The following is a 26436-nucleotide window of genomic DNA, read 5'->3' as shown; positions in this document are numbered from 1 at the left end:
CAATTCTTTGCCATGTGCATTTCTTCTCCCTGGTCTCCACAGCACCTCCATTTCCAACAGCTTTCCTATTGCCACCACACCAACTGCCCTCCTAAAGTTCCTCCATTGCCAACCTCTGCTTTGTAATAAGACCTGTATAGTTCTCAGAGATTCCTCAATAAGAATTGTTTTGTAAGAGTTGTTGTTTGTTTTTTTATTTTTTTGAAAATGCTTCATTTATTTTTCCTAAGTCTTTCTGCAGCCACAGGTTGTGGTGGCACATGGAGTCATGCTTACAGCAGCCTTCTGTTATCCACTTCTTTCTCTGCTACTGTGTGGTCCTCCCAGCAGCAAGTGCAAATGGCTGGTAACAACCTTATTCAGAAATGGGTACTGTCATCTCCCTGCTGTGCAAGTTTGTATATCTATTTCTTCTGGTGAGGTTCTTGTCCAGGCTGTCCTTAGAATCTGTCACCTCCTCCTTCACTGAGATCCCAGAAACCAAGGACTTACTTAGATTATTTTCACTCTAACTTTCACTAACAATTCAGTTGTAATTATTTTTCTGAAAATAGCAAAAAAATCCCCAACCTACAAAAATCAGTTCCAAATTCAAAACAAAAGAAGTGTGAGGGTACACAATATTGGTTTGGACCACAACCTAGTTAGAAATTATTTCCAGAGGATTACTTGATTCAGGTTAGAATTTTAAATGATGCTGTGACCAGGGATCTGAGATACTAATAGGGTTATCTCTCTGGTTAATACAAATCATACCCTTATCACGAGCCAGATTTGCTGCCCAAGACACTGATGCTAATTTGAAAATTTCAAAATAAACTCAAGTATTACTTAGTGCTACCTTAAGTCAAATATTTTCAGCCTGTAGTTTATGAAAAGGAGAGTGGCACTTTCACTTTCCTTCCTCGTGCACCTTGTTTTGAGGAAAGGTTTTCTCAATATTTTCCTTTTTTGTTTTACGTTTCCTTTTCTGAAAAAGAATGCTTAATGTCAAACTGGAAATGCTGCATATTACTCGTAAGTATACTGAAACACAAGAATGTAAAACCAACATCCTGTGTTGAGGTAAGAAAAATATACAGAAACAAAAGCTGGTATCTCTGAAATGAGGTGGAATGGTGTTTGTGTCTGTCTCTGACACGACATTTTAACTGGCAAAGTTGCAAAAATACAGAGTGAGCTGTGATGACACAAATTAAGTGTTAAATCCATTCTGATAATTGTCTAGGCCTAAGAAAGTAAATACTTTTTCTCACCTGCATTGGTTAGGAAAGACTCCCTGTCCAAAGCACTGGAGAACTGGTTTTTGGAACTGAATCTGCAGAGAACAGGATGCCTATTTGCTTAAACTGGCAGATAAGAAAGTACGTATTCAGTTCATACCTTCAGTGTTGGTTCTTTTCTGGGCTGAGGCTGTACTTGGCAAAGATGGCTCTATATAGCTGGGTGCTATCTCCTTCCTACTCTTGGAAGGATTCCCCAGTGAGGTGGAGAATGCAGGTTTGCATCCACTCCAGTTGAGAAGAAAACTGTACACAGGTTTTCCGCCTCCTGCAGAAGAACTCTTGAGTCTTGAGGTACTGAAGACTAAAGGAGGAAAAGGCCTGCATGGAACCTTACTGCTGAAGAGTGGTTAGGCACTTTCAGGAACACAAAGCATGTGACAAAAGCTTTCAGAACTATCAGTCTGCATTTAGCTGCCTAAATCCCATTCAAGTATCTTTTTGGGTATGATGCACCTGTCTCTTTGGGCCTCAGTCTTTCTCTATCTCCAAGAACAGTTACAGTAAGCAAAAAAATTCCTCAGAGCCTGCAAAACACTGATCTACGGTGGTGACATGGGCTGTCCAAGGTAACTTTTAATGAAATATGGCTGAGGGTCCGGTTCACGTCTTTCCCGGGACTTCTGGTAGCAACAGCATCACCTTACGTAGGGATAGGAGGGAGAACGTCCTTGAAAATGTAGAATGCAACTTGGGATGACTTTTACTATCACATTTCTCTTGAAGGCTTTGGGCAGTGCATGGAAAAAGCCAACAGCATTTTGCAAACGATGGTGGTCAGAGATCTAAAGAGAAGGATGCATTGCTCACCTGGTCCAGCTGGACTAGAGCAACAAGTGAAACACAAGTCTACACAGCAGCCTGCTTTAATCCATCACTCTGTTTTATGAAGCATCACACAGCATTCTCACCAATTAGCATTTGATAGCAGTTTAAGTGAAGACCACAGCGCTATTTAAGGGAAAAGCCAACAACCTATTTCATAGTCACTGAATCCTCATGTTGCAGCAGCTCCCTTGGAGGGCTTGGGTAGTACCCAGCAGTTGCTGAGCTATTTGTGGAAAATCGTGTAAATCTGTAATCCAGTGGTAAATCTGAAAGACAGAAACAGAGCACATCTGATTAGCAACACAGCCCATATCACATAAAAAATAAGCCTGTGGTGAACAGTAGTACTTCTTAAGCCCTTGAGCTGTTAGCTCACCGGCATTAGAGCTCAAGCAGACTGCATGATTACATACACATTTGAGATCTTCAGCTGTCCAAGGGATTGACTTCCAGAAATTACTCAACTGCAATGAAGGATATTCAGTTCCTTGATTGCTGAAATAACGCTAGTCATAGAAAATGATTTAACTAATGCCCAAAAACAAAACAAAAAAATCTTTATTGAGCTTAGATGGAATTTTCCCACTAGAACACTTTCAAATTAATTTTCAATTTGTCACCTTTCTCTTTTATCTCAGCAATCTATACATAATGTTTATGCTATGTTTAAAAGAAAAAAGTCAGTTTCTTTTTTTATTTTTCATGGCTATTACAGCAAGATTCCCCAAAGGCACCCACTCTTAGACCTTGCAGTCCAGTGTTAGTATCATTTTGTACCAAGCAATTTTAGAAATCTGTGCTTGTAACTCAGTGTACTCATCACTTCCAGTCTGTAAAGGACACTGAATGCATTAAAATAGTTCTGAACAGTCAAAGCTTTCTTTTCTGTGCTTTTTTGAAAAAGCCTTTGCTGCCAGCAGTGACCTGCCCACCCTCACAGCCTGAAAACTGATACTTTCCATGCTCACCTCTTATTCCAAGTTCAAGGAACCAAATTAAGAAAACACACAAACAAAACATTATTCAAAAAACAACTATCCTTCCAATAAATGAAAAAGAAAACACAACAAAAAAGGGCGAGCTCCTTCTCAACTTGTCTGCTTAGAACCAAAGCAAAATAAAAAAGCAATTACTCAGCTCATCTGAACAGTAAATTATTCACGACAACCCCCTCCAATTTGGAGTAAGTTTGGGGTGATTATATCCTGTCACTATACATTACAATACAAATTTTTTTTTGGCACTCAGAAGCTTTTGTGAATCAGAAAACCACAATCTTAGCAGTTTCGGCACAAACAACAGGAAGTTCAGGTCTGTCTCACAACGAATCATACGCAGGCACCAGGACAGCATCCAGGTCCACAGCTTTAAAACTATATTAAACATAACTAAAGTAAGCAGACTGGTATTTAGATCCAGCTGAAAACTCAGACAGAGGCTGGAATAAAGTAGGAATGGGAGGAGACTTGATTGGAAGCGAATTATGCTTTATGAAGTGGGTTACTTCAGCTTGTCAAAGGAGAACATTTGCTCATTTTGTCTGAGTCAGGGAAATCTCTGGAGCCCATTCTCAGCGTCACAGAAGAGACAGATGTTTTTCTAGTCTGTGGAGGGCCCAATGGATTTACTGGTTGCTGAGTCTATTTATGACAGCTCTGTTCAGAACAAAGGTCTCCAAAACAACAAATAATAACAAAAAAAGAAAGTAAATATTTCTGAATATCTTTATGAGCTATAAAAGACCAAATGCCATACGGTTACTTTTATACAAAAGCTTTCACTAGCTTTTTAGTCTACCAGTCTGGAGTCTCTCAAGAGTACTATAACCAAGGAGCAGCACAAATGGGGCAGATTTGCTGCAGAATTGCTCTGAAGAAAATAACCAGTTGGATTAAAATGGTAATTTTGTTGATATTTCCTGGTAAACTAGCTTTACAGAATCAGCTTAAACACCAAGACCTTTCTATATACAATGCACAGGACTCAAAAAAAAAAAAAATCACTTTTTTACATATTCAAATCCCAATCTATCTGTTTAAATACTGCTTTTACTTGAGCAAGCTAACTTTGGAAGATGACCAGAGGTATCCATATTTGAAAACACTGCCCAGAGCATCACTGAAAGATGCAGGAAGCGTGAAGCAGATACTGTCCTTCTCTCATGAAGCAGATTTTATGTATCACAAGCAGGAAAAATCCTCATGCGTTTCCACTTTTTTTTTTTTTTTTTTCATCAATGATTGCATTTGCAGAATCTGCTTTGCCTAAAATATGCAATATTTTATGCTATTGCTTTATTTGTGTGGTATATTTATGAAAAAGCTCTGCACTGATCCAGAAAGGCATGCCTGGAATCTTAATGGCTACAAATAAACACACAGTGAGGAAGAAGGACAAATATACAGGGGAAGAGGAATTAGGAATTTTTTACTGGGGGAATGCAAAATTTGTGAAAAAAAGAAAACCCAGAAAATGTCATAGGTGAAGACCACTGTAAGTTCATTTAAACTAAGGTCTTTGCAACCTAAAATAAATCACAGTTGCTCTGGATTGCAAAAGTATGTGAATTGTCCATGAAAGCTCAATGCAACTTCTTTTTATGTAAATGTATCTCTAGTTATATCAGTAGGCCCAGCAATACTGGCTGATAAAAAAGGAACAATGATACAGGTCTGGAGTCTGCCTCCTGGACATAGATAGCAGCAATTCATTTCATAACTGGTCTTATTCCATATTATCACTGATGACATAGGAAAGAAATAAGCACTCCATTTTGCTAAACTGAAATGCTTGCACAGGCCACAGCTTGATGGAAAACATGCAAAAAATAAGATAAAGTATTTGATAATAAAGCCACTCTGAGGAAAAAAAAAAAAAAATTGCTTATTTCCATGTTGATTGTTTTCCTAGTGTTTTTGCCAGTAAATTTCTCTAGCTTTGGCTACTGCACACACTCACAACTGCTGCTGTCAGGACAAACCTTTGCATCTTGGCACCCACTTCTCATCTAACCTTGATGGAATCATAAATTAGGCAGAGGGCAGATACCCAGTCCTCTCTGACATACAATTTGACAGCAAGGCTCTAGCCAGTCCTAATCTGATAATGAATTCAGCACAAAACTCATCCAATATTGCCACTAATATAAAAAAAAGAGCCCCCAAGCAAGCCTGAACAAACTGAACAGCTTGAGGCTGGAAGAATGAAGTAGCTGGCTCTACCCAATTGCTTAAGGACCACAGTCTCAGAAGTTTTCTATCATACTTAGGTAATTCCACCCAGACTAATTTTCTTCCCAAGACAAATAGGAGCCAAAACCACTTTTAGAGCCAAAGACCCCTAGAAATCAGACATGGAGGGTCTCAAGGTCTGTCTCTCTTTCCAGATCTACAGAAATGTCAGTTATTAGGTGCATTATCCTGAACTTCTGTCCCACTTCTTACTTTGTTCCTGTACCAGAGCCGGAGTGCAAGCGCATGATGGAAACCAGCTTCCTTTGCAGTGACCACTCAGTGTTGCCAGCACTTCCCAATGGTTGGGCAGCTCTCATTGGTTATAGGCCTTAGCCTGAACTCAGAAGCAGGACTCCTGCCCTGCTACCACCTTGCTTGCAGGACTCCAGAGGCCCTGATGTAAATGAAATGGCAATGAGTATGTTTAATCAGTAACCACAGTCATTTACGGTGTTCCAGTTATCCACATCCAGGTATTAAGTGACATTAATTACAACACTGTGCTCTGACGCTTATGTACACCCATGTTCACACACATATTTAGGTGTTGCAGATGGGTTTATTTCACTGTCATTAAGCTGACAACATCTTCGGGTCTGTGTACTGTTCAGTTAGTGTAAGCAAGCTAAATGAAAGCTACAAGCTTTTATCAGAAGTAAAATTAAGAGTTCCAGCCACAAGGAAGGAAAAAGAAACCACAAAAAGAAGGGAAACTATAATATTCTTATGAGTGATCACAAAAATATTTGAGTAATTGAATGGAAGACAATTATAATCTAATCCAGACACAGGTCTGCTTGATAAACTCAATATTCATGTCTAATCCTTTTTTTGAGATTTCCTTGAACAAACCAATACATTAAACAAATATAATCTGAACTAAGCTCTTTCAATGGAAGGCACTTTATTTTTTTTTTTTTTTTTTTCCAATTAAAAGTACAGTCCAAGATTGAAACAGAGTTCTCTGGAAATACAAAGCAGAAATGTCAGGAATCATTTTGCAATATCAACCAACAAAAGCAAAGCTAACATTTTTTAACCATGACACCACAGCAGCATCCCTGTGACGAGTGCAAAGCCCTACAGAAAGCAGAACTCCCCTCCCCTCTCTGAGGTCTGCTCCCTGCCAGTCAGCAGGGCTGGAGCCAGATGCTGCAGAAACCTCCTAGTAAACAGCAGATTTATGGTTCTGAAGTGAATCCAAATATATCCCCCTGGTAATCAACAAGGAAAAGGCATAGGGAGGAAAACTGGAACCTCATTAGTGATAACCAAGTTTTAACTTGAAAAAATCTTTTAACTGCTTAATTGTGGCAAATGTCAGAAAACACAGAGAGCTCTATCTTACAGCTCAGCACGCCACTGGCATAACTAGAGGGGCAGATTATCACCAGTATTAATTCTTTTGCTTTTACGGCAATTCCAGTAGTTTGGTTTAGAAGCTTTGCCATAAATTCTTCCTTGTATTGCTGTTGAAGAAAAAGGAAAATATTAATTTCTTAATGGCATCAATCTCTAATAATGATTTCTTAACAGTGGAGCAAGCACAACTGCTGCAGAGGAGCTCCCCAGTTTGGCTGTGCTGTTCAGGGACATGACCTACCAGTATGCAGGCAAACTGTAACAGGTGGTGGTTTTTTTAAATACTTAATGTTTTTCTCTCCTGATCCATTTCTATTTTATACCAGTCAAAACAGCTCTTGCAGCAAGAGCTCAGAACGTGAGGGAGCATACTAGTGGCAAAAATTAAAAAAAAACCCTAAAGGTCGCAAGTAGATTTATCTGATAATGGTTATTTTCAGCAAAACTTCTAAGGCAGATTTTCCTAAATAAGAGGTCAGATGTTTGCTGTACTAAAACAAAACTCCCAAAATAGTGAAGTCAGTATGAGGAAAATGTTCATTTTATCAGTTACATGAAAGTCATTGCTGCTATCTGCATACTCTGCAATTTGAAAGTTAAGAGAGGAGGATGAGGAGGAGGAGAAGGATGAGAAGGAGGTGGTGGAGGAGGAGGAAGAGTATCTGTGGGGTGTTGTATGGGAAGCAGGGAGGACATACTCTTGGATTAAGAAGAAAGTTTGGATGTAGCTGGTTGATGTGAGCCTGTGCAGCTTATTCCTGGGCATACAGGAATAAAGACTAAAACTGGCCTTAGTGCCAGGGCAGGTTTAACTGCACCTGTGTAAGAGCTTTTACCAGTGTAGGTGTATTGGTCAGAGAGCATGCCTGTGGCTCTGCCAGTAGACATTTGTAGCATGAGCTTGGCCCAAGGAAGAGCCTCCCTGCCACTGGTTTTTGTTTATCGGTTACTCTTCTGTGGTATCTAACATTGGGTGACACTGGAGGAAACCCAAGTGGCAAACTGCAGGGAGCTGTGAAGCAGCAGCCTCGCTGTCAGAGCTTTGCAGAGGGACGAGTGCCCGGTGGATGGGAAGACCCATTGTGGCTGCTGCAATTGCCTGTGGTGTGTAGCTGCACTGCTATTATCTTGGGAGTAATAATTCACGTTACTTTGGGTCTCCCTTGCGGTCAAGGGACTGCTGACCCTGGCTTGAGCAAACCACAGCTGTGCACAAGGTGTGCACTGAACTCGCCTCTGAGCCTGGCAGAGTCAGCAGCAAAGGAAAGCCTTGGAAAGTCTTTGCTGATCTGTGTTTGTCTGAGAAAACACATTATTTGAAGTTGATAGCTCTCGCCCTGTAGCTCTCTCATTTCTGTTTTAGTTTACGTGGTGACTTTTTGAGATTTGAGAAGACAGCCATGTCTGGTTCTTTGCTTGATTTGGATCTGATCAAAAGAAAATATTGGACTATAGTATTTTTAAATATTTAGTTGAAGACTTAATCTAAAAAAAAATCCTAAGAGAATGCCAAGATCCTAGTTCCAGGTGTTAGTCTTTCAGGGATGTGTTAATTGATTTCTACCTGAATGACTCATGCTGGTTGTAAGGGCTTCCAAGGTAAACTGAAGAAGTTAGCCTGGAAACAAGCACTTGTTTGAGACGACATGCATTTCTGTTTATTAAGAGAAAGAAATAAGTTGCATTTTGAGACTGTGAAGGAGCTATATTAAGATAAACGCAGTGATGATATGACTCTTTATTTTCATTCTCAGTTAAACTCACCGAGATCAACCTTAATCTCTGAACTTGGGTTAAGGTTGTCAAGTTTCCCTCCCTTGTAACACAAATGTTTTCTTACCCTATTTTTTCCTCTGGATGGATGACAAACATTGCTTACCTTAAGGTAAAAAGCCACACACAGACACACATTAAGCTTAGCTTTTTAAGTAATGAAGACAAAGCCTACATTGTTTTTATGTGTGTGTTACCATCTTAATCCAGAGGGAATAAGTTAGGCACCAAGCCAGAGTACATAAGTGCTTCCAGCAACTTTTTCCTTGTACATGTGAGGTTGCAGGTTATGTAGAATTCCAACCTGGTCAAAGAAATATTTCCAATACTTGGTGACTTACCTATTTCCACTATTTTTCACGCTCAGAAATAATCAACACTTTGTATTACCACCGGTGTTTTTAAAGAAGCAACCTAAATGCATCGCATAAGTCTCTGAGCCGGTCAAAGACCAATTATAGCTTTAATTACAGCCTGCAAATGAAATTATGCTGCCTGAGTTGAAGGATTACTTTAAAGCAGAAATGACTGAGTGGTTCACCCTTTCTTAATGAGTTGCTCATGAGTTCTCCCTTTAATCTTTTAGAGGTGGCTGTACTTTGACATCTCACAGAGCAGAATAACGATGGCAGGAACATTTCTGTCAGTTATTGGCTAGGAAGTAATCTTTTGGGTTCTGCATGATTTGACACGGCCTTCAGGGGCACAAGTCAATACACCTTTCTGGAGGAGGAAGGAAAGGCTGAACAAAATGTAATACATTGCAACATGTCCTTTCTACACTGAAAATTACTACCAAGTAGTTAAATTCTTTGGGAACACTGGGGTGTCAGACCCTTTGGGAAATAACTGGGTCCTGAAGACTTTTTACAAGCTAATTCTGATTTATTGAACAATAATTTTTTATGGTTGAAATGCAGTTTATTGTCAGTTTCAGTTGTATTCTGCAGCTGAAAAATTAAATGCATTATATTTGTCTCGTGTTGAGCCTGTTTTTCTTTTTCTTAAGTGAAGAACACTGAAACTAGTTTCCTGGACCAGATGAATCAGATTTACATTATCTGATGCTTTTCAATTTGCACACAGAGCAAGATGCTGTTATTACATTCAGAACAAACATATTTTCTCTAGTCAATTGTCTTTACTACCTGTTTTCTTACTTGCTTCAAAATCTCAGAACCAGAAAACCTCAGAAGCGTTGCTGTTGTGTATGCATACCAATTTTTCACCAAATGTAAAAATATATTTCTTGCATAAAGAGTTTCACTACAAAGATGACCTCTTCGGCCTTTTAGTAGCAACTACTGTTTATACCAGCTAACCCCAAAAAGCAGTCTAAATCCTCAAAGCATTTTTATAAACTTAGTCTTTAGATGATACTGTATAGATATATTCTTACAATGAATCTGTAAGTAAAAGTATGGCTGTAAGGTAAGGCATTAAATATAAAAGGTTACAGCTAATTATCAAGTAATTAGTAATATAGATAGCTCTATATGTTTAAGGAAATTATATGCTATTACTGTATTATTTGAATACGTAAGAACACATAATTATCGCTCTAGTTACAGGAAAGACTGATTTGATTTTAATAGGAGTTGGATTTGACTTCAAACGATGAATAATGAAAAAAACCCCAGAACTAATTTATTAAAAAATGGGGGATTTTTTGTTTCACTTCACTAATAGTTATGCTCAGGATACAGAAGTGAGTATATGGACACATGCTTAGTGAAACTCATGACTTATATGACAATAGCTCATTTTTCAGGGGCATTCACCTTTAAAATACATGTTGAAGAAAGAGTGAGAGGTTTGCAATTCATAGTTGATCTGTGACAAGGAGACCCGTTTATCTGCAACCCACATGTTGCCATTTCTGGTGCTGCGGCCACAGCTGCCTTGGGCTTTCCATTGTGCAGATAACTTGCAACTCTAAGCAGAAACATGAACTTCTTTGCCATGGTTCACTGGCAATGTTATCATTATATTTATACAGCAAGCAGGCTGATGAGTCAAACCCAAACTACTGCAGAAAGTGGCAGGGTGCAGATCTGTGGGCATCTTTAAAGAGACAGCTTTGGAAAATTGTAATGGAGATTTTTCTCTTGTACTGGCTAACTGAAATAACAGTAAGGCATGAAGAAAACCTTATGCAACCATATGGGCAAAGCATGGTAAGATATCATGCAGCACACAAAATTTATAAAAAATGCATTATCCTCACGCATGACACAAGCTTGGTTAGCAAATCTCCAAAGTGTGAAATGAGCTCTGTCTCCATAAAACATTTACATTTGCACTAATTCCTCTCTGAAATGCAACTCTCTTGAGCTGCAACATTGCTTAAGCTCCTGTTCTTGCTTGTAGTAATTTTTAATCCTATGACCAACCTCACCATTCAGAGGTTATGAGACAAGTTCAGCAGATTAGGTTGACAATCATGAAATTTAAAAACAAGGGCTCTCCTTATCATGATTTAGAACCCACTTTCTTGAGCTTTTCTTCACAATGAAGAATAAAACAAAAAATTCCCCCATGAGCTCTAAAACTCCACAGTTACTCATCATAGAAATTTTTGAAATGAGACTTTTATAAAAATATCAACCATTCAAAGGCAAAAGCATTATCTTGAAACACGGATAACATTTTGGGGATCAAAGAACTGTTAATCAAATATCATCTGAAATGGTAGCACTGACTAGTTATTTTAGTGACTTTTTCCTACAAAACCTTGTTTAGTAAATAAGATATTATTTATACATGATCTTCTTTGTAAATCAGAGAGATTTTCTGTAATTGTATCAGTGAGATGCAGGACATAAAATTATTTACATGGGTATCTGGAAATTTGATCAAATGGCCACAGAACAGTGGTCACCTGCTCCTTGAAGGTAAAGTTCAGATTATTCAAGTATGATAGATAGGAGTATCCACCTCTATTTGGATCACACCAAAGTTTCTGAAGTAGAGGATGAATTAGAAACTGGCATTTTATGCAAAAAGCCATTTGTCAGACAGACCCCTACACCTTTTCATTTCCATGTGTGAGCTCAGATGTAAAATTCCCATGGTAACGCATCCTGGTTTATAAAATTTGGCTTATGATATTGTTGTGCTTGAAAATGGTCAAAATCTGTAAGGGAGCTGTAAGTGAAGTTCAGTAGCAGAGAAGTGAAGAAATGGATGGATTTGTGAATGAGGCATGTAGAACTAGGAGTAGGGGCATACTAGCTTTTACTGTTTTATTAACAGTGCACTGTCAATATAATCATAAGCTCATCAGCTTTCCAATACTTGAGAAAACCTGCTTACTGAAAGTAAGGAGAATTAGCTCATAAAAGACCTATGAGATGTTTAGAAAACCTTCAACTTAACTCATCTTTTTTATTATGCCAAAGATGTAACTATAATGCTGCTCTTCAGTTAAACCTTTTAAAATGTCATCTTCATGTCAAGGTGATGTCTTAAATGAGATGTTTTCTTAGACCTGTACCTGATTTCCACTTCAAACTCAGAAAAGTACACAGTATTGTAGACGATCCTTTTTGTCCTTTGGGCGATTTTAACAATAAACAAAATGTCCTTTTTTACGCACAAGGAAAATGCCAATTTCTCTTCAGGAACTGTCAGAGAAGTTTAAGTGACAAACTGTGACACAGTAATCCGCAATCCCACTAGTACTTTCCTTGCCAGAGGTGAGATTAAAGTTCCGAATTTCTGATGCATCTTTGAATGCATACCCCCTTTGAGCCAGATGCTAAATTTAAAGTATTTAAAGTAGAGATGGGGACAGAATTGTAGAATGACTGAATTAGATTAGCACAAAAAGCTAATGAAGAACAGATTGGATTATCTTTTCACCAAGCTGTCATTTTACTAATTACACATACAATTTCTGTATATGCTCTGTTATTTTATACTTTGAATGGCCAAGGACTGCAACAGCAGCATTACCTGTGAAACACTTCCTACAATGCTCTTTACTAAGTATCAGATCTTTCCTTTTAGTTACATATACAAATTCCTCAGGTGGAACTATGAGGAGGCATCTGCACCAAACTTAAAACATGTTGGTGAAAAAAGAGAAATGTCAAAGTTGTTTCTCTTCATAGAATCATTTAAGTTGGAAAAGACCTTTAAGATCGAGTCCAACCAATAACCTAACTCCACCAAGTCCACTGCCCAACCATGTCCCTAAGCACCATATCTACATGACTTTTAAACACATCCAGGGATAGTGACTGAATCACACTTTCCTGGACAGCCTGTTCCAGTGCTTAACAAGCCTTTCAGTGAAGAAATTTTTCCTAATATCCAACCTAAAACTCCCCTGGAAAAATTTAAGGCCATTTCCTCTTGTCCTATCACTTGTTACTTACAAGAAAAGATCAGCACCCACCTCTCTACAACCTTCTTTCTGGGAGTTGTAGAGAGTGATAAGGTCTCCTCTGAGCTTCTTTCTTTCCAAGCTAAATAACCTCAGTTCTCTCAACTGCTCCTCAGAAGACTAGTGCTCTAAACCCTTCACCAGCTTCACTGTCCTTTTCTGGAGCCACTCCAGCACCTCCATGTCTTTTACTGAGGTGCCCAAACTGAACCCAGTATTCGAGGTGTGGCCTCACCAGTGCCAAGTACAGGGGGACAGTCACTTCCATAGTCCTGTTGGCTACACTAGCCAACACAAGCCAGGATGCTGTTTGCCTTCTTGGCCACCTGGGCACACTGCTGGCTCATGTTCAGCCAGCTGTCAGTCAACACCCCCAGGTCCCTTTCTGCCAGGCAGCTTTCCAGCCACTCATCCCCAAGCCTGTAGCATTACCTGGGGTTGTCAAGGCTGGGGTTGTCATGGCCCAAGTGCAATACCTGGCATCTGGCCTTGTTGAACCTCACAAAGCTGGCCTTGGTTCATTTATCCAACCTACCCAGGTCCTTCTGTAAAGCCTTTCTACCCTCAAGCAGATCAACACTTCTGCTCAACTTGGTGTCATCTGCAAACTTACTGAGGGTGAACTCTTATCTCCTCGTCAAGATCATTGTACAGATGTTAAACAGAAGTGGCCCTATCTAGATCTAGAACTTATTTTCAGGTTTTTTTACATTTTTCACATTTCCTCTTTTTAAAAAAAATAGAAACAGTCTTGAAGGATTTTATTACCCAAAATGAACTTCTGAAAACCCTCTCAAAAGAATTACCAAATGAATTCTGATGAAAACTGAGTTATTTTTGTAAAACATGACTAGTATTGCATAAAGTTGAATAATGTTTTGAACAATCTTTTTCAACTAAAAATGTGCCTTGAGAAGTAAACCAAGATGTTCTTTATGCACAGATACAGGTTGAATTCAAACAACAAAGATGAATTTTAAAGTTACCATAGCAGCAATTGTCTAGCTTTCACCAAAATAATTTGCAGATCATGAGCTGTTGGGGGTATCTCCTTGCACATGGCACTTACTATTGCTCACATTAGACGTACAAAAGCCAGGACAGACATCACTGACAGGGAGGCCCTGGCGAGCCCCCAAATCAGAGAAGGCTGTAGCACACCTCAAGGGAGGTGGGAGCTCATTTGTCTGGGTTAGGCTGAGCCAGGTGCTGCCAGGGCTGTACCAGCTGGTGGCCAGGAGCTGGGCTTCTGTGGTCAGAACACTGAGAGCCTGGTTGCTGGGGTCAGGGCATCTTGAGGAAAGGACTGAGTTTTTTCAGCTTGGCAGTGGAAAGTCCTCTGCTGATAATGAAAGTAGAATAATAGAAAAGGAGAAGCTGGAGTGCATCAAACTCGCATAACCTGTTTGAATCTCTTCTAGCTAGTTACTCCCAAATAGCTGCAGCTAAGCTATGACTTACAACTGCAGCCAAAAACTTCAGGGCTTGGCAAAGCAGGGGCTCTCACAGCTTGCTGTGACAGGAGTCAGGCAAGGTATTTGAGAGGAGTCAGGAATTCCTCAACATGTACAATAATGAACATCTGCTCTTTCCGCACAAACAAACAAGAAATCTCTCTTTGTGAGAAACCAGAGATGTGCTTGTACCTTCAGCTTTGAGTCTGCTTTCAGGTGCACAGCTACAAGTTAAAAATGTTATTCCTCCCCCATCCTTTAGCTAAGGATCTAAGTTTCACAGACGCCAGCCCCTGCCCGAGCACCAGTCTGACCCAGAGAGGGATGGCACACAGCATCCCTCCTAATGGACAAGCAGACTTTGGAAGGTCTCCACTGTTGGCTACCGGCAGCTACACTACTCACTAATTCAGACAGATATGCCTTTCTGGTTCTCACCCCTTCATCTGTAGCTGGAAACTTCGTGGTACGTTTGTGGTCTAAAGCCTTTGCTAGCCTTGCAAACTGAGCTGTGGCTGGGAGCAGCTGGCTGGGAGGCAGTTTCACAGAGTGTGGCTGACTGATGTGTTTCCCCTAGGTCAACACTTGCAAAGCAAGCCACAGAATGACTCTGGAAAAGGTATTAGAAGGGAGTTTTACAGAAATTACCTCTCTCTTGGCAATTCCCCTTGATATACTTGGGCTTTGCACCTTTAGGCTGAAATACAGACTGCAATACAGTAAGTATCGGAAGAATAAAGAAATTGTGGCACCGTATGAGTTTTCTGTTTTGAGATAACCTGACAATGTACATATGGATGTTGAATATGGTTGCAAAGAACAGGTCTATCACATGCTCTGGTGTAGAAATAACTGCTGGGCAAATCTGAAATGCTCTCTCGAGACAACTTTTTATTCCTTGGTCTTATGCATGAAGTAGGCAACAGATGCTGAACAGAGAGGTTAGTAAACTAAATGCTTGCTGCATTCTTCATACAGCTAAGCACTTCATTCACTTAATGATTTCTTTATTCCTTTAGATACAGTGTAGTGATAGAGTTCAGTAAGGCAAAATGATAGCCTGAGGATAGATAGGTGGAGGGTCTTCACCACCAGTTTGTAATCAATCCATATGTACTGCAGTTGCAAAGTTATCGCAGTATTACTGCTACAACTATTCCTACAGACATTCAAAATTATGTATGGCCCCTCCAGCGATATACGTTAGTGGAAATCAGAAACATCAGCCATAACTGTACCTTTGATGTATCCTTGATGAAAGAAGGTGAAAAGTTTGATCTGGTTTCTCAACTAGGTGACTTTTTTGAGAACAAGACATTGCTTGCAATTACCTTGTTTTCCAGATAAGGAGAATATTTTAGGCTCAAGCTCTGTTCATAATGATGCAGTTTCAAAAGCAATACACAATTTAAAAAAAACCCAACCAACCAAACGAGAATGAAACACAATCCTAGGTATGCTTGGCTTCATTACATTCCTGTGTTCGTTCATTTCAACTGTAGAGGGATAGGGAAGCTGGTTGAGGAAGGCTAACAAGACAGATCAGGGAGAAACATATTTGGAAGTCTAAAAAATCCAGGTAACTATGTATGTGTTTGTTCCCTAAGGTAACTCACCACTGAAAGTAAACACAGCAAAATACTGTGGTAAAGTCCTGAATCAAAATTCAGGAACTAATTTAAAATCTGTTAAATGTTACATCCCATTTCTAATGTAGGATAATCGAAGGTTCTAATATTTGTGGGTGCAAACAAAAAACTGAGCTGGTGTAGCAGACAAGAAAATTATTATTAAAATCATAAACGTCCAAGTAAAACCATTAGCATTAACTGCTGCATGATATGAATACAATGTTTTTGAATGTATTTTGGACGTGTAACCTCAAAAATAGATTTACAGTATAACAAAGCTACTACAAATAATAAATGTTCATTAGAAAAAAAAAAAAAAGCAATCTTCCTTACCTGCTATTGCTTCAAGACTAGGGATTGCAATAGTGCTGTAAGTGCTAATACATCTACATGACCATGTGCGAATTAAGGTTTCCTCTGCATTTTCCAGGCCTGGCAATCTGTCCACGAAGAAAGATCCCCACTGTTTAGACACAAAGTAAGGAGTTTCAGGCTGATCTTCCTGAAAGAAAAACAAATATGTAATCATAACAAAAACAATAAAAAGAAAACACAAGCATTAGTTTAAGGAATTCTAATGTTTCTCTGATTTTCTGGGAGATCTGTATTATATCTCAGGAGCAATGTGACTTCAAAATATTATAAAGAAAAATAGTAACAATCTTCCTCCTGTAAGTCCCCGAGTTCCTGTTTACGCAATTTATGGATTCCCCAGGATATAAAAAGTTTGCTTTAAATATTTTTCCTTTAAAAAATATTATCTTTTTCCTGTTTTTCTGGTTTTGATAGCATGAATAGGCTACTGCCTTTCTCTGCTGGAGCATCTGGGCAGCTGCGGCACAGCCTGTAACCCATCCTGGACCTCCTCCTAGGAGAAAGGAGTCTCCTGGTGCTGGATGGAGTAATTGTGAAGAATGCCTCATGCCACCTGTGTCGCGTTATCTGTTTCTGAGCTGAGGAGAAAGTGAGAACAGAGCTGCAGGATCCATGGAGAGCCATACAGCTGCCTAGCAGCTTTTGAGAAAAATTGATTGTTTATAATGTGTATTTTCAGACAACAACATATAGACTCATTGAGCTGTAAAGAAAGCATTAAAGCAGCATTGGGCAAAACATTTTTTTTTAGCAGTTCATCTTGAAACCTGCTATATATTGCTATGAGTGGCCCGAAGGAGCTCCAGGAGGCCCCTACAGAAAGATTAAAAAATGGAAAACAAAACTGTGAACTACCCTATAGAAAATCTGTTGAAGTCATTGGTGTGCAAAGTATCCTTTCAGACCAGCAAAGTATAGAAGAGCAGACATCCTAGCATGTGCCTCTAGAGTAATGATTTTTTTAACTTTATTTTCCATTTAACCCTTTTCTTAACAGTTTTGAGAATCTGCTGGAATAATTTATGTTTATGACAGAGGTCCATGGCTTTTGATCATGGGAAAGCTGTTGATCCAGCTGAACAGACCACAGTGAACGCAGAGCCATTCTTTCTGTGATTCTGTATACCAGTTTTTCCTTTGACCCTAGCTGGGGTTGGGGAGGAGGTATTGGCTGGGACAAATATAGATATTCTTTTCTGATGTACAGAAGTCGGAAAAAAAATGCATCTTTTACTTCAAATCCAGCAAATAACTTAAGAGATAGTCTCTTTTGTGTTTTTTTGTTTTTTTTTTTTTTTTTCCCCTTGCATATAGGAACAGTGTCTTACTTTTTTTTTTTTTCCCCCAAATCTCATTATCTTTCCATGCAAATCCCAGGACTTTACATCAGTTATAATTAAATGTAGATGCTATGCCGAGTTAAAATCTGCTTGCCAGCTGGATGACAAACGTAGGAAACTCAAGACTGTCCCAGCTGTTCAGGTGATTAATGAAAACAACCCCAGTGCTAGCACACACAAGCATGTGCACAGAAGACAGGACCTTGTTTACTGAAGAGAGAAAAAATCTGAGGCTTCTGCTTTTTGAAATGTATGATTGGCCCAGTAGACAATTAAAATTATAGCCTAAGGAAATAATTTTTTCAGAGGTCTGATTCTTAGAGTGGCAGTTTCTTCCTTGTTAAGGAAGAGGGAGTTACATTTTGGATTTACAGCCCAAGCCCTTAATAAAACCAAAGCCAGTTAGATATGAGAGTTGTCTTCAAGTCACTTGATAGAGAACTTCCACCATTTTCCTACTGATTTATCTCCACGTGACAAGGGTGGTTTGGTAGCAGCATTAAATCTTGATCTCAGATCTGAAAAGAGCTGTCAAAACTTTGCTCACATCCTTTGGAAGTATCTGACATCACTCCCCCTGCAATCCCTAAGTGCTGCCCTATCTCACCTGCAGCACGCGTAGCCTGCAATGAAGGAGAATCACATACCATGAAGTCTATACATCTGTGAAATGAGGCAAAAGCCACCACGTAACATCACTACTCCTCACACACCTGGAGACATACGTTCAGCAGTGGGGCAGAAGAGTTCTGGAAGGTGCAACAGCCACTCCTGTAGTCGCCCAACGTGCTGCTGTGGAAGCAGGACAGCAGGTCCTGGGAAGTGCTGAGCAATCCCTCTTTCACATGCAAAACCTTCAAGTGTGTGGTTTTGCTCTCAGGCACATTGGTCAGAAAGTAGCAGGTCAGATGTTGATTTTGTCATTTGAGAGTACAAAGCCCCAAAGACTAGGTCTAGACTTCAGAGAAATAACAAAGGTTCAGGCTTCCCCAAGTCCTAAGGTTTTCCACTAAGTTAAACCACCTGGAGTACTCACTATCACCTTTGCTTTATTAACTGAAAACAAGCAGGGCCTGTTAACAGAGCAGACAGAACCTGTCTGTAGGACCCTTGGGTGACACTGATTTGTCAGCTTACAAATGACCTATTTGAAATAGGCAGGAGATGAGCTCTGAAGTTTTTCTACATTTCACAGAATTGTAGTGGTTAGGAGGGAGCTCTGGAGACCATTTAGTCCACCCCCCCCCGCTTAAAGCAGGCTCACCTTCAGCAGGTTGCAAGTAAAGAGATCAAAGAAAGAAGGACATAAAGGAGTGAAAAATCAACCTGAAAAACATTGTACATGCAGTATATTAGTATTTTTATATGGGGATTTGCCATCTGTGCCATCAACTTTATACCAAGCATGGAACACTAGTATTATTTTATTTCATACTGTATCCTGTATCCAATATAATGGATGGTACTGATGGCTCTGTGCTTTGTGCCACGGTAGTAATGTCAGCATCGACTCTGCCACAAAAAACAATGCTCAAAATACAGTTTTGCTGGAATAATGGCAAGTTTTTGAGGTGTTTCTGCCAGCACAGCTGTGCTGGTCACAACAACCAGATGTCCCTGAATAACAAAGCCACGCCACATGTGCAAACCTGCCACTGAGATCTAACTCTAGCCCAGAACCTGCCCCCCCCAAATCATTTGCAAATACAAAGCATTTCACCTGTATTATAGCTAAACTTCAGCATGGATTGCTATAAGCAGACTTCCTTTAAAATAAAATGCTTTTTACTTCAGGATATTGCTTTAAGGATATGGCTTTAACTTGCCAGGCTTCATAACAGGTTGTTCCTCAAAATACTCTTAGATTTGTGTTAAACAATAATAAAGAGACAAAGCAGCCAAAAGGCAGAGGGTAATTAGCCTTTGCCTAAGGTCATGTTGAGGGAGTCAGAGAAATTCAGGGGGTTAAGGGCCCTGACTCTGTCAAACAACCAGCCACTAGGCAATACTGTAAAAATTAGTTTTTCCTTCTAACTGCAAAAATATCAACTAGAGGTGTCAGTAGTTTCTTCAGTTTCTGCTGCATTCATTCTTATAGCCCAAGGTTTTTACATGCTGACTAGCTCCTCTTTAATCGCTTCCCTCGAAATCCTGGGACAAATTCCAGCTTTTCTTCAAGTTTTCATTGATGGAATTGATCACACATTTAAAGAACAGAAGGCAAAAAAAAAAAGCCTCCAGCCAAACAAACCAACCCCCAAATCTGGAGGGAATCTCATTTCAACACAATGCTTGGAATTTTTTTTTCCCTGCAAGCTGCAAGTCACTCAGGAGCTGAGTAATTTCATGAATAGTTCTTAGTTTGCTATTCTTTTGCTCATTTGGTTTTGACTCATGTACTTGAAAGAACTGCAGATGTTACCATAATTTCACAGTTACGTGTATCTGGCTTATATCACGCATTTAGTTGAAGGGAAAAGACAAAAATTTCTAACGAAAATAGAAATTACTAGCCTCCCAGTTTGTGTGTGAGGGTTGTTTTCTTCCCCTCTCCCTGTTAGTGATGAAATACCGGACAAACAACTGAATCCATTTTTTTGTACTTTCTGAAAGATGCAATTGCAAATTAGAAGGAACAATTTATTTCTTTAATAATATTTTGTAAAGATTGATAGAAGAGAGGATTGCATCTTGTATTAACTACTCAGTCCCTCTCCACACACACAGCATGGCAAATCTGCAGTAATAATGTATTTTTTTAACTGCCAGTGAATGAGAAAGGCTGACAAATAAGACTAAATCTACCTTGTTGGTGCTTAATTTTCCAAAACCACCTGACTTTGTACAATCCTTTGAGTTTGCTTTTCTTAACCAAGGGTTAATGGGAGAAATTGATTACGCGAATGAAAAGAAAACTTTCCTAGGCTTGTAAAGGGAATCCCTTTGAACCAGTCCTGTTAAGTTAGTGGTGTCCAGTCAACTGCAGAGATATGGATGTGACCTGTTGTTCAGACTCCAGTGAGCAGCGTGGTAATGAAATAACACCACTGACCTGCCTCGGCCCCCCTGGTTCAGGTTCCTTTAATCAACGCAATTCATTTCTCCCTTGCTTGCTCGCTGTCACTGGTAGCGGATGTCAACTGAACAGGAGTTGTGTGTGGCAGAGGTGGTGTCTCCCTGAGATACTGCAGTCTCTTATCAGCAATACCACAGTATTAGTGAAATGCCAAGCATCTGTCTAAAAGTCTCAATTTCCCACTTCATAACTGCAGTGACAGAGAAGATCGATCTTGTGAACAGTCGACCAGAGGTATTGTGACAAGAGAAAACCAAATCATCATCAAGGGCTTAGAAACACATCACTCAATGATTCTCTCCTTGTACTTCCAGGAAAAGAAACATGTTCTGGCTGTCTGCTTAAATATGCGTGCTTCAAAAGCATATATTGAACTTGCTTAAGAAACCATGGTTGGATGGGGTTTGAAATGCTAAGCCTTACGGAGTTGTAAGTTCTATGCAGCAGTGCAGCAGAGTCTCCAGTCAGAGAATGAACAAATTTATGGAGGTGAATGAGTTATATTTATAGCATTAATTCAGTCAAATTATATTAACCTATGTAGCACTACTACTCTTTGTTTTTTCCTCCCTTTCTTACTAAGAAACATTTTTCTTCCTAGAAGATTTGAGTTTGTCTTAATTTTTTGTTTTTCTGCAACCCCAGCAAAGCCTGAACATTAATTAATTAATAAGAAACATTTCCTTATTTCAGTGGCTTGAAGGTTCTTGTCTGACCTTACTTTAGAAATCAGGACAGTGGGGGAAAATATTAGATCTGTCTATTAAAAAAGTAGTTAAGTAGATATGACATCTATATTGTTTTAGTCCCATTGAAGATACTCTTTTCTCCTTAAAAATCAGGGGCTTTTAAAATGCCTCTTCATTTAAAACCCTCTCTAGTATAAAAGCACCTCACAAAAATCATCCTACCAGTAGGTTAACTCTTTAATCACAAAAAGTAATTATTTAAGAAGAAAAAAAACCCTTAAGTGCTTTTAAAAGCAAAGTGCAAGAAGCATATATAACTTTACAACTTGAATCAAATGATTTATTTATATAGGAACATAAGAAAAGAAGAAACACTCCAACTGGAGAGCACAGCTGTATGATATTTCCTACATAGGACATGCTGGAAGTATACTTCCATGTCAGCCATCTGAGTGCTGCTCCCTGGCTACTTTGTTCAGCAGCAGAGAGAAGGATTGGCCATAGTAACCTTCCATCTCCTGTGGGAGGCAGAAAGTTACCTAGAGTGCAGCTGTTACCAGAATAAACAACCTATGAGGAAGCAGCAAATTACAAGTTCTTTGTATATATGGAAAGCACAAGCAAACTGTATTTCATGGAGAGAGAAAGAGAGTTTTAAAACAACCTAATAAAAAAATCGTGTGTGTTTACAGTTGGCCACAACACACAGGGAAACACCACGAACTCGGCAAAGTGCAGGTGCTGGATATGTGATAAGTGGCCATGAAATTTCTTCCTGTAGGAGGGAGGGTGGGTTACTGAAAAGGAGAAGACTATGTTTTTTTCTTAAGGGAAAGTGAATACAGCTCTTTTTCTGATATCTGTGATTTAGCTGTGTGTCACCCATGCAATGCTGAGCTGGGGCAAGATGGCACACTCCTGGTGCAGCCAGGAGGACACATCTGAGAGGGATGCCGGTGGTGCTGGCAGCCTGGTAAGATAAGCAGGCTCATTCTCAGTGCAGGTAGCATGAGGCTTTTTTTTATAACTTTCTTTATTCTCTTCCAGGAAACATCTGCAGGGAAACCTTACCTCATATTTTCCTTTCTTCTCCAAGGGCTCAGATTCAGTCTCCGCAGGCACCACAATTTTGTCCCCTAGAAGCTCCTCTAAGATAAAGACGGTTTCCCAGTTGCTGTAGTGATGTGCTGGGAAAATATCTGAGTGCATGCTGTCACCAAAATAAACAACCTATGAGGGAAGCAGCAAATTAAAAGTTCATTGTATATGAGGAAAACACAAGCAAACTATTTCACAGAGGGAAAAAGAGCTTTAAAACAACCTAAGAAAAATTCCTTCATGTTTACGTTTTGTTATGACACACAGAGATCTTGTCACTTTAATGTTTTGGGTTTTATCTTCAACCAGTTCCCTCATAAAGAGGCTGGCTCTGCACACCCTCCTCGCTCTCACCCTCCAGGGGCATGGGATGGGGATGTGTGTCTGGGACCAGTACAGGGGACACAACTGAGTTTTTTGACTGACAGAAACACCCTGCCAGGAAGCAGTGGAAAAGGCTACCAAGAAAATACACCAAGTAACTGGAATGCATTTTGGACAGTTTAGGAACCAAGGGTGAACATGGAGCATATCTCAGTGACTCAGAACTCTTCTGTGCCCAGAGGATATTTTACCCACTAGGGAAAATGTGGTCCTACCATCTTCAGTGGCATTTTCACCCACCCAGACCTGCAATTAAAATAACATGATCTGAGTTTTCACTGATGCCACCTTTTAATCTATTTGATCTGTTTCCTTAGGGAAATTGTTTATTTCCCAATTACAGACTGATTCTCCCCAAAGCTGCTGAAATGCATGACTATGCACGTGGAATTAAAACATCTAGAAAGTTTATATATTCTATTGATAAGAAGACTAATGTGATACTTCCAGTTGTGGACTGAAATCTATTAGACAACAGCAAGCATAACCAGAACAAATATTTGTGAGCAAACACACCAATTACTGTAATGAAAGTTTGTCTGTTGAATTTTAGACTGAAACAGGGCGTTTTCAGAAAGATTTACTCCTATTTATAACATACCTTGGGATCCAACTTGCCAATCATCTTCTTCAGTAGTTCATAAAGCTGGATAGCATTACCTTGGGAATACCAGCCGGGCTTGTCCAGGGATAGCAGAGCCTCCTGCTCCTCATCATTCTCTGAAATCATCAAGCAAAATTGTCCACTGTTAGTGACAGCTGCCCATGTTCCTGTATTTGTGAGATGGGTGAGAAGCTGCCTGCACACAGCTTGTAGATCATGGTCTATTTTGACATTAAACCAGCTCCAGTGGCTGGCTGAAGTCCTGGTACTGACTGCAGGTTCAATCAAGGTGTGTGGTAGCTGGGTGTGGGCAGACATCTCTAGAAAAGAAGCAGCTGAGCCTCATCTGCAAGGACTAAAGAAGAGCTGAGAAGTCAGTCATAGGCTTTGCCTCCCAAACACTGCATCCGTGAAGGCAGGAAACTACACAGACCAAACGGATGGAGTTGCTGCTACAGATCAAAAATGAAACCATGAGGTAAGACAGGCTGTAAGAGACAGCAGCTACCCCTCATCACAGACAACTTACCCAGTGCTTTTCAACACTGACATAAATACAACAAAACAGACTGAGATAGCTCATGGGCATTTCCCAGCCTTAGATCAGCACAAACAAAGCACTTCCAGTTATCATCCAGTTTTGAAGGAATGACAAGTGGGCAACATTGCTGCTGGTGGTGTAATCCACATAAGCTTATATCCACACTGACAGCTCTCAGTGGACTGGAAAAAAACAGTGGAAACTGAAACTCCCCAGTCGTCACCCAACCGTGCCATATGCTTCCTTTCTACCTGGTCCCAGAGCAGGTGGATCTGTCCTGGTGGCCATGTAACCTTATTGCTCAGTCAGGCCCATGTGCTGTTGCCAGATAAACTCCTTTTAGCTTCTTGCCAGAGCCAAAATATTAGCCCTCGTGAACTGCTAAATTAGAATTTCATCAGAAAGATTAATATTAATGTCTTCTGTCTATTGAGGTGGTTGAACAAATGGGCGACTTTGTTACTCTGTCTCAATCAAGCATGTCTTATTTTTTTATGCTAGAGTCAGAGGAGTTAGAAGCCAATACAGTCTTTGGTCTGACTTAGGTGTATCATCAGGACTTCAGTTCTTCTCCTGATTTACAGAATTTTGGAAGTACTTAAAATGTGTTAAGGACTAAGAGCAAACTTCATTTAGTTAGAGAGTGCTGAAAGCTGGAATGTAAATTTTGGAGAACAGTGAATTGACAAGACAGCTTTATGTTTAAGAGCACTGGAGATGCACATTGGTCCTTAAAAGAAATAGAAAAGGAAGCAAAAAGAGGGAAATAGGTATATGGAGAAGAAGTAAATCATTCTTCAATATTATGAATCTAAGAATTTGAATAAACACGGGATTTGAATAAACACAGGATCTCAGACAAAACAATTCTATATTAAGGATGTTTTATAAACTAGGAAAAACCGAGGAGATTCAAAGTTGACACTAACAATTCATGTAGAACTTGTGTGGAAATGTCTTTTTCTTTGTTCTTCAGAAACTTCATGATAATAATAATTACGATAGCATCTAGAAAAAAAAATATTTCCTGACTTTTAAAATACTTTTGACCAAACAACTTTTGATCAAACAGAAGTTGTCAAACTTCAGCAAATTTATTTTCCCTGTATTTTTAGACATATTTGTAAGGCTGGCTGAACAAGTAGACACAATCTTCAAACAATATGGATATCAAAAAATAAACAATTTAGAGCTGCTATCAAAAGTTTCTTGAAGTTTGTGAACGTTTGTATAGCTATCATTGTCTTTCCATTCAGTCAGTCAGGAAAATACTAGAGAAAAATGGAGCTGTTATGAGAGGGATTTTCAGAATAACAACGTGGCATTTGCGAATGGGAGCCCTATGTATGACAGCAGGACCAGAAGGCTCCAGCAAAGAGCAAGACCCTGCTTTGCTACCTCAGTGGAAAGTCACGGAGGGCAGTCCTGACTGAAAAAATTCACTTTAATTACAAGGTCAAAGATCTCTCACTCTGTGAAATCTATTACTGTCACCCCTAGAGATAGGATTCATCTCACTTAACTCGATGCATCCGGAATTTAGGCTTCTAATTTATGGTTACAATCTGAAGCAGTTGGCCAGGCTCTCTCAGCATGCAAAAGAGAGTGCAAGAAGCACTTTCTAGAGGTGCCAACTCTGGGGAAGGAAAGGATTTAACTAAATTAGGATCTCTGCTTCTAGGTAGCGAAATGAAGGGAAATTTTGAAGCCTGGTTTCCTCCTCCATGCTTGAAGACAGTCAACAGCATTGAGAAGTCTAGTTCATTATGGGAACACCTTTCTTTTGGAAGGAGCTTCAGAAATTTGAAGAATTAGGAAAGGTCCTTTATAATGTTTGAGCTGTAGGGTCATATGACTCTAAACTGGCAAACCTTGCCTTGAATGATCTCATACGGCTCCTCACATATCCAGGGGTAGCTGTGTCAATTTTATTTTTGTCATCTGAAGTGGAGGAAAATAATGGTGTTTCAGTTTCAGTTAAGTGCTATTAGTGAGAATGTTTTTTAATCCACTTTTATTTTCCCCATGGCAAAATATAGCCAAGAAAATGATTCCACAGCACGGTCTCTTAAGGCCTCCTGTTGTAGTTCTGCCATGTAAAAACTGATATCCAACAGCTTAGAAACCCATTAACGACACCATCGGCTTTGGCCTTGGATCCTACCCTTCAAACAGCAGCTCCACAACAGCACAGATTAAAGCTGCAAATTTCCTGCAAAAATGCTGCATAAATGTGATTACAGTAGTTCCTAATGTATTTTAGATGTTCCAAGTGTAATATTGGCTACAATCAGACAAGAGGAAAACTGCTGCTAACCTTCCTTCCACTGTGCTGGTATTGATTCATAGAAGTTCACTCAAAGGTCAGAAATGCT

At 39.6% G+C, this 26436-nt stretch overlaps 1 protein-coding gene across 1 annotated transcript in view; it reads right to left on the bottom strand.

Moving 5' to 3' along the window:
• Positions 1-2258: 2258 nt before the first annotated feature.
• Positions 2259-26436, bottom strand: part of NT5DC1 (5'-nucleotidase domain containing 1) — a gene marked incomplete at its 5' end in the record, with an annotated part of 48221 nt that continues 24043 nt past the window's right edge. Inside the window, 4 exons of the mRNA XM_008946447.1 lie at positions 2259-2377; positions 16288-16456; positions 22506-22664; positions 23518-23636. Coding sequence (XP_008944695.1) covers positions 2259-2377; positions 16288-16456; positions 22506-22664; positions 23518-23636 — 566 coding nt within the window. The remainder of the gene's footprint in view (positions 2378-16287; positions 16457-22505; positions 22665-23517; positions 23637-26436) is intronic.

Source organism: Merops nubicus, unplaced genomic scaffold, assembly GCF_000691845.1.
Source record: "Merops nubicus isolate BGI_N331 unplaced genomic scaffold, ASM69184v1 scaffold11628, whole genome shotgun sequence".
NCBI lineage: Eukaryota > Metazoa > Chordata > Aves > Coraciiformes > Meropidae > Merops > Merops nubicus.
The sequence above is the reverse complement of the archived record's forward strand: the minus strand, read 5'-3'. Positions and strand labels throughout refer to the sequence as shown.